This window comes from Diospyros lotus, chromosome 14 (assembly GCF_014633365.1).
Source record: "Diospyros lotus cultivar Yz01 chromosome 14, ASM1463336v1, whole genome shotgun sequence".
NCBI classification, from domain to species: domain Eukaryota; kingdom Viridiplantae; phylum Streptophyta; class Magnoliopsida; order Ericales; family Ebenaceae; genus Diospyros; species Diospyros lotus.
In genome coordinates this window covers 8829779-8842340 of record NC_068351.1, presented here as the reverse complement: position 1 = coordinate 8842340, position 12562 = coordinate 8829779, and the positions used below count along the sequence as shown (strand labels likewise).

At 36.0% G+C, this 12562-nt stretch overlaps 1 protein-coding gene across 1 annotated transcript; it reads right to left on the bottom strand.

The window, feature by feature from the left end:
• Nucleotides 1-587: 587 nt before the first annotated feature.
• LOC127790888 (uncharacterized) lies at nt 588-3719 on the bottom strand. Its single transcript, XM_052320617.1, has 6 exons — nt 3209-3719; nt 2866-3054; nt 2602-2724; nt 2426-2446; nt 1478-2016; nt 588-1229 (listed from the first exon to the last, which is right to left on the bottom strand). The coding sequence occupies exons 1-6, from the start codon at nt 3717-3719 to the stop codon at nt 588-590; spliced, it is 2025 nt and encodes a 674-aa protein (XP_052176577.1).
• Nucleotides 3720-12562: the final 8843 nt, after the last annotated feature.

Below are 12562 nucleotides of genomic sequence, written 5' to 3'. Positions count from 1 at the left end.
TTCATCGAAGCTCAATGTGGATGTAGCCCATTTAAGGGTAAACTACGATAAATCTCTTTGTGTTATTTTCTCTTCCCCCATTTTTCTTTGTTGTGTGCATGATTTCTGTTATTTTTGGTTTATGCTTCTGATTGAGTCTCTATTGTTGGGTCTAAAGAATTTCAGTGGTATCAAGGCCGTGTGTGTGGCTTGTTTATTGTTTTTTGCCCAGCAGGGCAATTGTTTAATTTGTTACAAAACATAAAATTTAGGCACCGACAATATTATTTATTCTATATCTAATAAACAACATATTTTTCCCAATACAAAATAAACCCCATATCAAAGAGTAGTTAGCATTTTTCTCTTGTTTGTTGATTCTATGCAGCCCCCAAGAATCATTTTCTTGTAAAATCCTTGGCTGCCTATCTATTTCTTTAATTAATGTTCACTTAGCAGAACAAAAGATAAATGAAACCCATGTTAAACAATTTAAAAATCTCCTTATTTCTAGATATGTTATTGTCTCAATATTTATAATGGAAGTCACGCTTGCATAGATTTTGTTGTGAAAAAATAAACAAACAAATTATTGGTGAAAACGGGGGTTAAAGAAGAGGGGATACATTTTCCTTGCCGATAAACGAAAATGCACAACGAAGAGCGTAAATCATGTACTCAGTGGTTGGGTAGACTATGTCTATGGCAAGAAGGGTTAGGATGCTAATGGCAGGCCACATGAAAAGATTAGGATTAACTTCTAATTCTATGATTTTATAGGCTTTGACGCAGGCAAGAATGGTGGCCACTGCAGAGAAAAACAGCGCAACTAGAGCAGCAAGAAATCTGAATGGCAATGACAAGTAGAAGTCACTGCTGCAAAACCGGGACAACTGAATTAGAAGCATGGTTGCTAAGGAGAACAAGGAGGAGAAGAGAGCCAAGCCGGTGAACCCTAAGAACCACCTCAGGTCACAGCCACAGCCTTCTCGGGAGCTAAAAAGTGATGGTCGGCCAAAGTTTTCACTGTTGGGATCGTCTACGAAACCTCCGGGGATGGTGAAGAGTGTGGCGTAATTGACAGTGCCCACAAGAGTGGCGACCAGCATAAGCGCGCTATTCATATCTTTCAGAGTTTTCTCTGCTTTTTCACGAAGGCTGGAGTGGTTTTCTTCAAATATTTCACTTGCTGTCTTCCCATCAGCATTCCGATGATATAAGAAATGAGGGGGAGCATCATACCAGATGCGCTATGAATCGACAAGAAGAAAAACAACTTAACAAAACAAATCAACTATCTAGGTTTTGTCATATAAATGTTTAATGATATACGTGTTTTAATTTGTCCCACGTGTTGAAGGCTAGCTACATGAACATAAGAAATTTAATCATATGAAAGAAAAAGGTAACACTAGTGGATTAATCAAGAAAATTTGCCGCCATATATTTGTGGCAAAAATACTTGTCATTTGATTCATCAATTAGAATAAATTCATACCTTAAACCAGCATATGTCCCACGCCATCTGGTTCATGTGTCCATGAATAATGTTGGGACTGCTTCCCTCTCTGGTAGCAAGATGCAATATGGTGTTTCCTTGGCTGTCCATGGCCGCCAACATCTCCTCCTTGTGGACTTTTGACTTCAAATAGTCATACATTTTCCTATCTTTACATTCCACCGCTATGTGCAGTATGTTCTTCCCATTCTTATCAATGAAGAATGCAGCATCTGGAAACTTTCCAAGGATTTCCTCTACCATCTCATGGATGCTGCGATTCACCGCTTGGATTAGCGGGTTTTGCATTCTATTCATCATTCTTGTGTTGAATATTGCCGAGTCTAAAATCATGGATCCTTCATGGCTTATGTGAAGTTGGTCTTCTGTTGGAGCCTGGTGTTTACGTAGTTTAGGGGAACAATCGCCGTATGTGTAATGGCTCCAATCTTCTTGTAGAGTCAACAACTTTTTTGCCAGTAGTATTGCAAATGCATGGTGTTGCTTTATATCATCGACTCCTCTAAGGCAATAGACAGCTTCATAATTAAAAAGATTAGAGGAAGTTAGAAACAAAAATACGTCCTCCCTGTGACCCTGTCGCTGGCTTGATTGTAGATCTGTGCATTTGGGCTTTGTGTGTAGTTTTGTTCATCAAAGAGGGTAGTGTTGTTTTGTGTGTTTGTTTTTCTCTTTTCTTTTCTTTTCCCTTTACTTTTTGTCTTTGTAAGTATAACAAGAAAAATAGTAAACACTACACACATTAGTTAAATTGATTAATAAAAATTATATTAATAGAGAATCATGGACTTTCACTTTTCTCGAGCCAATTGTATATTAATTAAAAAGAAATCACATTGTGATATAATAATTTTTTTTAAAATTATTCTGTCTTGATATAGTATCATAATTTTTTGAATTTATTATTGAAGAGTAAAACTAACCAACCTCGGATGATCCAATGATAACCTGCAAGAACTTTCAGAAATTAATGGATGGATTAGTTGCACAATTAGCTAGCTAGGGTAAGTAACTACAAAAAAAAAAAAAATACAAAATTTGTTTTCAAACAAATGATTTTACGAAAATAGACTTTATTGATTATGTGGAATCTGTTTTGAAACCTGAGATCATCAATTTTGTGGCGGACAAACTTTTTGGTTGGAAGGTGATGAGAACTCCATTTTGACGACGTTGATCCTCCAAATCAGCAGTTGTTTTTGGCCATTTAGCGACAGATGGAATGCCTGATTGATTAGTATGCATATAAAACTAAGAAACATTTTCGACCCAAGTTAACATTTAAAGTAATTTCGTTGAAGATAATTCTTATTTTGTGAGTTATATGATAGATTAGAAAATGGAAAGGAACAACACTCGATACTTACAAAGATAGGCCATGCAGCGAATGAACTGGAGAGGAACGAAGGGCCTGCTTCCAAGATTCTTAAGAGAATACAATGATCCACTTTTGAAGGATTTGGGTTTGGTGGCCAACAAATTCAGTGCAGTGGTTCCCTTCTCATCATGTGCTGCTGCAAGATTAGGATAAAATTCCAATAACTCCAAAGCAAGACCTGTTTGATCAGATAGAAAAAGTTAGTTAATTAATAAAACTCAGTTTTCCAGCTACCAGATAATTTTCTTTTCTTTCTTGAACATACATATGAGTATTAATTAATAGGTTAATTACATTGATCATTAATATTTTCATTTAAAATTAAAGCTTACTGTAATGTTGTCCATTAACGGCTGCGTGCAAGATCGTCCGGCCATCGTTCCTCCTGATCAAGTCTCCGCCATGCACCCTGAGAATATTGAAGACGTCCATGTTTCCATAAGCAGCAGAGACGTAGAGAGGCGTCTCTCCCAAATTGTTGCGCACAAAGGCCAGATTCGGGTTCTCCTTCAACATTATTTCTGCAGCATTGCGCTGCCCAAACCTCGCTGCTCCGTGCAGGGCCGTGTCGCATCTGTGATTCAGTTGCATGAGCTGCTGGCTTGTCAAGAGGCCATCTTGAAGCAGCTCCTTCAAGGCCGATGCTCGGCCACTCATGGCCAGAAAGTGAACGATTGTGTTACCTTGCACGTCTACTTCAAAAAGATTTTGCGGTTGCTGCCTCAAGAAGTCCCGGAGGATTGGCATTGAAGTGTCTTTATGCCAATCTAGTGTTGCTCTTATAGCTGCAGAGTTGAGTGCAGCGAAACTTGGACTTGTGAAGTTGGCGCCTAAGCTTGCCATTTTGCAGCTTAGTAAGGGGACGAAGATCATTCCTACTTATATATAGCGTCTTAATTGAATATTCTAAGTTTTTATTTACTAAAAAGAAACAAAATGAGAGTAAATTAAGCCCGGGTTAGTGTTGGATCAAAGAAAAGAACAAGTGCTTATGAAGCAAGGTAATGATCTTTGATTAGTAGAAAATGTTAATTTATATATGGGAGTTTTATATTTGAAGATTCTTGTGAAGATGATGGATTAATTAGTTATGTGTCTAATATATAATATAGAAATGTATCATAATGGGTTATTTGTTCAGAGGTTAAATAAAAAGTTAAGACATTACTCTTAACTAAAATAAAAAAAAGAAAGGTGTGATAGAAGGCTATAATTACTTTTATCAAATGAGATTCTTAATATAGGTTTTACTCAAGGAATATGGATGATTGAGTAGGTTGTCCATGTAAAAAATTCACAGATGAGATTACCGTAAGCGAATCCAGATAAGCGACTAGATACTCCAAATTTATTGTCGGCCAATAAGTGTTCATGGCATGGGGGTTTTCCTTTTTTGTTTGATAATAAAAAAAATAAAAAAATGAAAATAATTTGTGTATATAGACTTTGTACACTCTTATGAAATTAGTGATGTTTTATGTACAATTGAATTTGGGAGAAAAAAGTTAAGACAAGTGAAGTGACAGTGAATGGCGGAGGGAATTCTACAAAGTTTAAAAATCAATATGAAATCATTCATTTTTGCACCTTTCTTTTGATGATTCTCATTAATTAAGAGATCTAAAGTCTGCTTAGAACATCTTTTTGTCCATCTTGCTTATTCAACACCCATGGCCATGATCCCTTCTTTATTTTTATTCAATCAAATGAAAATAAAATTATTAGAAAACAAACAGAAAATCAACTCTGGAATATTTTAATTTACTGTCTTTTGAATTCAATCAGTTACAGTTTGCTTGTGGCAATAACAAAGTTAAGATAATTGCCAAATCTCCTATGCTCATTCTAGTTAATGCACACACATGGTCATGGAGAGCCTAATACAAGAATCGTACGCATGGATATATAAATACACTTTTAAGTTTGTTGTGTTGGATTTACTTTAAGTATATAGAAATATATATTAAAAATAATAATTCAATAAATTTTGTTTATAACTTTCAAATACACGAGAAAACTTAGAGAATATGTAACCACCTAAGTTAAGGATGAACACTCACCGAGATTAACTAGCTTAATTAAGCCCAGAATATCAAGGGCACACATAAAGTACAACATGGCCTCCCAAATATCTAATTAATGATACTAAATAAAAAAAAAAAAAAACTACAAACCAGGAGAAACTAGAAATGGAAATGAAAATGGAGGGACACGCTTGGACCAGATGCACTGAATTGTGCTCATGTTAAGGCTCAAATGAGCATGAACATGGCCATGCCATACACCTAAGACAAATAGCCTTGACCTAAAAACGTACATAGCAATCAATCAACCCTACCCAACAAATATCAATAGGTAAACCACACACATTGAAGACGGCAAACAAGATATAAGCATGTAGGGGCAGAACATTGGCATCTTCCTGCTCAACCCTTGATTGCTTCGTGTTGAAGCTACAGACCCATAGTAAAAAAAATCAGATTTGAGCAGAACCGGATCTTCCAAAAATGGCTGCCCAGACTACAAAAAACCACCACAACAACATGCATGCAAAAAAAAAATGAGGGCGCCTAATTAAAGCTACTCATCTTAGGTGACGACATATATAAACACACACCTTTCTTTTGGATAGACAAAAATTAAGCATCAGGGTTCACTATAAAAGATATCCAACAAATAGGGTGTCGCTTTCTAATTAAAGAGGTTCTAGAAACTATTAGATACTCGAATCCCAAAAGTGACCGCATCAATATTGGAAAATTCCTCAAAGCCATCGATGAGTGAGACCCAAACCACCAGTAGAAATGAGAGAATTGGTAAGGGCCAGGTGTTTAGGGTCATCTCTTGGAAAACCAAGCCCTCCAGGTGTTGGGGGTGTTCTTAGGGACCATGAGTGTAGATTTTTATGTCTTTTTGTTTATCTTATGAGTTAGATTCAAATGAAGTCGAATTACTTGCAATTTTAAATGTCTTAACTAAAACTTCTTCATTAATTCAAGTATCGATTTGAAGGAGTGCACTAACATCATTAAAAATCAGATTTAACAAATGCTGTTATAGATGAGTATCTTATCCCTTACAAAATTGTAATTCATGAAAATCTTCGAAAATGTTTTTCCAGTTGAGTTCCCTTACCAAGTCCTTGAGGTCGGTTATTTTCTTAATTGCATGCTCTTAGAGAAGCAAATTCAGCGATGGATGTGCAGTGCGATTTTGTTCACCCTAACGGGATGACTATCGCCCTCACTACTTTTGTGATTGAGGGTGAAAAATAACGGAATGACATAGAGATAATAATTACCGTTTCGTTATTTTTTACCCTCACTCGCAAAAATAGTGAGGGTGATGATCACTCCGTTAAAGGGGTGAACAAAACGGAACTCATGGATGTGTTGGCAAAATGGTGACTTTTAGAAATAATAATTTCATGGTATGATTTGATAGATTATTTTACAATTGAATCTGTAAGAATTCGTCTTTCCTAAGTTACAGGTATGAGGGACAGTTTCTTAGCTTACATCACCCTTCTGTTTATAGGACATGATTTCCTGGGGAATGCCTGATGTTAGCTCTCTGTTTTGACTTCAAATGCTTTGCTGACTTGCTCTCGAGTTTAGCTTCAAAAGACTAAAAAAAGCTTGAGAGACGATTGCTGTTGCGTGGTCTCTTATTTGCGCCCCCCCCCCCCCCCTTTTTTTTTTAAATTGCAATGCTTTCTCTACTTCAGGAGTTCCCTGTTTGAAATGTGGAATTTCTCCCCACTTTATAATCCAATATTTTTAAAGACATGACATCTTAACAAAATTTCCTGATTTACAATTTAAAATTCAAAATAAAAATGCCAACTTTTAATATGGTTGCATAATATTTTAACTTTTATAAATAATTATAAATATGTCATAAATAATTTTTATTCACATTTTATAATTTTTTATTTTAAAATAATTATAAACAATTCTTTTCAAAAATTGCATGGCCGGCCCATTTAGTTGGCCTAACAGGGCCAAGGATGACCTTAGTCCTTTTTATAAGGTTCGCCCCTATGAGGATGTTACTAAATAAATAAATACATAACTGACATAAAGTGCAGTCAATAAATAATATTTTTTCATAAATACCCAATTTGAGGGCTTAACAAAAATTTGTTTGCCTTTTAACCTCTAGTGGATTTTTTTAATTTCATTATCTTATTTACATCTAATGACATATATAATTAAAGACAATAGTGCATAAAAAAATGAATCATAATCATAGTATAAATTATTAGTTGATTTCACATGTGAAACAAATGACATGCCTTCTTTAGAAATAATATATCACTAAAACAACATAAAATACAACTAAACCCTCCCAAGTTGTCAACATACAAGCAATTGACCTTTTCTTAGGACGCAAAAGGGAACTTTTCCATGGGTAAATCTATTATAGATTACTTGCTTGTGTTATTTGATACTGATATAATAATAGATCATTGGAAATATAGGACTAACATCTCCCATAATTAGAGTCCATATCTCTAATAATTTATTATCACATCATCATTAAATAATACGACACAAATAACACATTAATTCTATTTATTATGTATTTATAAAATGCGTTACATGCAATTATGACATGATCATAACATTTGCACAACATTAGATACAATAAACTAAAACAATTATAGGTTGCAAATTCAACATGCATTTCTCAAGAAAACCTAACACCAACACAAGCATGGCCATTTAGACATTTTGTCAAGCTAAAGCACTTGCAATCTAACATTTTATGTAAAAAAATATTACAAGAAAACGATGCTTATTCTCCATTCCTTTAAATTCTCCTTTTCTTTCCTATTTCCTCTCCGGTTTTCTTCGCTTTCAATAGGGTTGAGACTCTAACTTTTACCTTCTCCCATATATAAGAAGATTAATGCTTCAATTCGTGAGATTAAAAGAAATCTCAATACCTTGTATTCGTAGCAATTGCCACCATTAAGCAAATGTATGTCCGGTATTGCTTAAACAACTAAAATCTCATCCTTTATACAATTGATATTGCGGTCCACCACATAAACTAAATTATTATGTATTATAATACTATATAGCTTCATCATTACCTACTACTTTGGCACTTTAATTAAATTTTTAATCCATTATAATAAATTTACCCCATCATGTCTATATACGTACTTTATGTTGCAAAGGTGGGGCTGTAAATTCCTTCCTTATACCCTATAAAATGATGCTTTTCAATCCATTAATTAAAGCAATCATAGTCATTAATTTTATTCACGGCCAGACATTTTGTTTAATATCAACCAACCATTATATATATTTATTATTTAATCTTATAAGATTATATAAATATAGGTTCACATATATTTTGTAAAATAATTAATTATTAACACAATAAATTTAATGAAAAGTTTTATAATTTTTACATATTTAATTATGTAATTAATCAACAAGGTAAGTAAAAGTAAAATTATGATGTTTTTCTTTTCCTGTAAATGAAAATGTATTAACAAAAAAAAGGCACAAAATATAAATGGGGCAAACTTAGCAAAACACATAAAAACATATCAACACTCACACTAGAAAAGGAACCAAACCCTCAACCGTCTCAAAAAAACGAAGCGGAGCGGAGAGAAAACAAAGCTAGAAATGAAAAGGAAAAAGCCTGGGAGCTCGACAACAAGCGAACCTACACAGCAAAGGGATGGGGACCATTGGAAAGAACTCTGAAGAACCGCCAACCAAGGGTGAAACTTGTGTGGGAAATGGAGGCTGACCCACAACCGCATCCTAAGCATTCCATGGCTGAATCGCGAGAAAGGAAAAACTGACCAAAATAGTGAGGAGCCCATCCATCGAGACCAGCACCATTCCCCAGAAAAAAGATGCAAGAGAAAACTGATCAAAGAGAAACAAGCCGCAGAGTGAGACCGAAAGAAGGAGAGGACACGAGACAACCTTTTTAGAAACCCTGCAAAAGCCACACTCACAAAAAAGAGAATCAGTAGCAACTGAAAAAAAAAAAAAGAAAAGAAAAACTAGTTTAAACATGAAGATGGAAGTCTCCAGAAATGGGGAAAAGCAATGAGCGCACATAGAGTCCAAACAAATCTGAATAGAGGTTTGGATCTAAAAATAAGTTGAGCAGGGGAACGCTCGCTTTCACGGAAGTATCAATTATTATGCTCTTGCCATGAGTAATAAACATATACTTGTAGGGTAAGACGCACAGCCTGCATAGTCCATAACAAATTTTCATGCCATCTATGGGCGGTCCAATAAATCCCTCTCGACTAATACCTCCAATGTCAAATAAATTTAACCTGGCGTGTTAACAGGGAAACAACCTGCCAAGAGAAGGAGCAAGCAAAGAACAAATGGTTGTGGCGCCTTATGATGTTAACGAAGATTATGGAGATTGTGTGAAAATTTTTAATAATTTAAAGTTTCAAATATTGATATCTTGAATTCTTTGATTCTTCTTCTAAATAATTCAAAGTATAAAATTTGAATTTACATAAGATAAAAAATAATATCTGATTAAAAAATAACTTTTAGGGACATTTTTAGGATACAAAAGTTGAAAGAGGACATTTTAAGATGTGAAAAAAAATTGAGTACACCATGGGTGTTTCTTTAAATAACAGAATAGATAATCAAAGTAGATATGTGAGGGGCATTTGATTGAATGGAATTGGAATGGTCCCTTCTTGATTTGGATCATGACCAAGCAGTTCGTCCACTGGGTGAATCAATGTCTCAGCATGTAGATTGTAGGGTGGGTATCTCTTTCTGTCCCAATAAATGAATACCCGTGTTGGTTTATGTTTCTTAATAAGGCTCAAGTTGTGACGAATTTTTTTTTTTTTTTGGTGGATATTTTTCTTTATAGACTTCAGCCCAAAATTTGGAGACCCGTGTCCATCACCACTTTTAGGCAATCTATTTTAGAAGTCGGGTCACAAACTCTAATCCCACTTTGGAGGAAAAATGGGCCCAACCCATTTGCTCAAATGGGAGAAGCCCATTGTCCTTAGCCCTCATATAAAAAGGTATTTTGACCCTTTTGGGTGTCTCTTCTATTGCAGCTAAAACCTCATCCTTTCGTGTTTCCTTCTATTATTCGATTGTTTCCTCTCACCTTCCATGTTCATCTGATTGTGATTGGGACTTCTTGTCTTTTGTGGGTTAATCTATCATTCTATTCTCGCGGCCACATTTTCTTGTGTGCGAGGGGCAATCATTCGATGTCGATCTCAACCTTTACATATTCGAGACTTAAGTCTTTTTTACGGATAAGGTTTCTCTCTTAGCTTTGTGTTTTTGACCCATCGTCTTTGTGATCGATCTACCTTTGTGGTGATCTATTTTGTGTGGCTTTGCTCTATTGGGGAGAGAGGGCTTCATTTTGTTTTGGCCGATAGGTGTTGGGAGTTTTCTTGGTTGTCGGTTTGGGGGTTTCTTTGTAATTTTGTAGTCTTTATTTGTTGGAGTTACCAAAGTGATGAATGGACATATCAGATCTGAACTTTGAACGATTCAACATGAAGTTTTATTTACTGTTCTTCGTGTTCTTATTTTTTTTTGGTTTAATCTGGTTATCGAATTTAGTTTGCACTAACCCTATGTTTTACGGTTATCTTTCACTAACAACCCCAAGCAATGTTTTTTTCCAGCTAGGTCTACAAGAAGGGATCCCCCTATCTCCGTTCATGTTTATCCTTGGAACTTGGAAGTGAAGCATTATTATCTAGATTACTCCTGCAAGCTGAAACAGAGGACAAAAGTAGAGGAATCGGAATCCATCCCAATGGTGAGCCGATAAGTCACCTCATCTCCTTATCTTCTGCATTGCCAACACCCCAAATCCAGAGGCTGTCTTTCATTGCCTTCATGTCTGGTGGCTGAAGCAAGAACGCTAAGAGAAGCTGCTCTTATGGCTTCGCAACATGCATGGATGGCAACATATCATGTTTGAAACTTGATGATGGTTTTTGGGACCGATCACCACGTGCCACCTCTGCGATTGGACCTCGAGAATGGAACCTCGGACTTGGGGATGTCGGACCTCGGGTGTAGGACCTGCAAGACAATGGAGGGCCGGTGCTTAGATCCCCCGGGGTGAACTCCAACGCTCAAATTAGTAGAGTAAAGCAAGTAGTAGTAAATGAGAGAGCTGTAGAACCTGTCTATACCTAGCGAGAGTCCTTGTCTTTTATAGGCGAAACCATTTTCGGGTACCCGAGATGAGCGGGCACGACTCCCGAGAATCCCGGTCAAGCTGGAACGGGTCTTGCGGTTTGGCCCGGATTTCCCGGGCTCCGCTCCGGAGTGTTGACTTGCCACGTGTCGGTCTCTCTGGTGATCTGCGTGGTAGGTGAGACTATCAACGCGTAGAGGTATTCTAGTAATTTCAGTTGATGCCACGTCAAAACTGATGCTCTGACTCTTAGGAAAGCGATCTGCTATCACGATTTGGATTCTCACCGGTCAATCAAACCCTACATCTTAGATGTATTCTCTCTTCTGTCGCAAGTAACAGAGCTGCCCATGAGCTTCCGTCCTCGAGTGCCAAAGTGAGATTTTCTAGAATTCATCTTTATCCCCCTCACATCCCTCTATGTGTTCTAAATGTCTGTGTTTTAGCCTTGTTTTGTTTGGTTTTTCTTTCTGAGATCTTGTTTGTTTTCTTTCATCTGCCAGTGTACCCCTCTTAGCAAAAAATAAATTAAAAAGAAATAGGATATGAGATCAAAAAGACTACCACTAAGATCAAAAGACTACTTAGGGTCACTCAAGTAATTAAGATTTAACCATTCATGGTCACTTCCTAACGCACACACACGCACGCGCTCTCTCTCTCTCTCTCTCTCTCTCTCTCTCACGCGAACAAGGTACCCCTCAAGATTACAACCAATTCAAACATTAAAAATTATTGAATCATTAAAAATGAAATTAAACCTGAAACTTAAAAGTTCTGGCCAGAGTCTATGCCTTGCCATTGGACAAACCCAAATAATTCTATGACTCCCAAAATTTTTTTTTTTTGATGACCCAATTCTAGGCTTGCATTTGATTAGTCTAGAGATTACAACCCCAGTCACTCAGTGCTACTACCAGGTAAATCACGAGATGTGTCTGGTTGACTAAGATTTGAATTTGGATCCATTGATAACATTATCAAAGTCCTCTCCAGAAGAAAGCAAATATCCTTTCTAAAAAATTGAACCCACGCTAATGATCTCCAGCATGACAAACAACCCCCTTTTTTTCTTCAACCCCCTTTTTTTCTTCGGTTTAACCATTTTTGAGATTGAACATATAGGCTTATTGTGAAATCTCTTAACATAGCTCATGTTTCAATTTAAATTACCCATATCCTCTTTTTGGTTTAAGTAATAACCTTAACTTGCATATCAATTAAACATTTAAATGACTCAATGACGTCTTCCAAAATCTGAAAATAATCACAGAACACGAATTTATTTTCTATAATATATTCTCAAAAATACATTATAACATGGGGCATTACACTTTTATTAAGGGTCATGGGATTGGGCTCTTAGGCCTAATGGGAGGTGGCTCCGTTTGACCTGTGTTTTTGTTTGACAATTCTAATTAGATGTGACTCTTGCATATATAGAACCAAATAATATATCTAAAAGCTATCTCATAAATGATAGGTAA

What these genes read in the sequence shown, in the direction of transcription:
- LOC127790888 (XM_052320617.1), bottom strand. Translation starts at nt 3,719, where the DNA reads ATGGCAAGCTTAGGCGCCAACTTCACAAGTCCAAGTTTCGCTGCACTC. An exon ending in TTATCATTGGATCATCCGAG is followed by an intron (nt 2,017 to 2,425) that starts GTTGGTTAGTTT and finishes TTAATTATGAAG; the next exon opens with CTGTCTATTGCCTTAGAGGA. An exon ending in GGGACATATGCTGGTTTAAG is followed by an intron (nt 1,230 to 1,477) that starts GTATGAATTTAT and finishes GTCGATTCATAG; the next exon opens with CGCATCTGGTATGATGCTCC.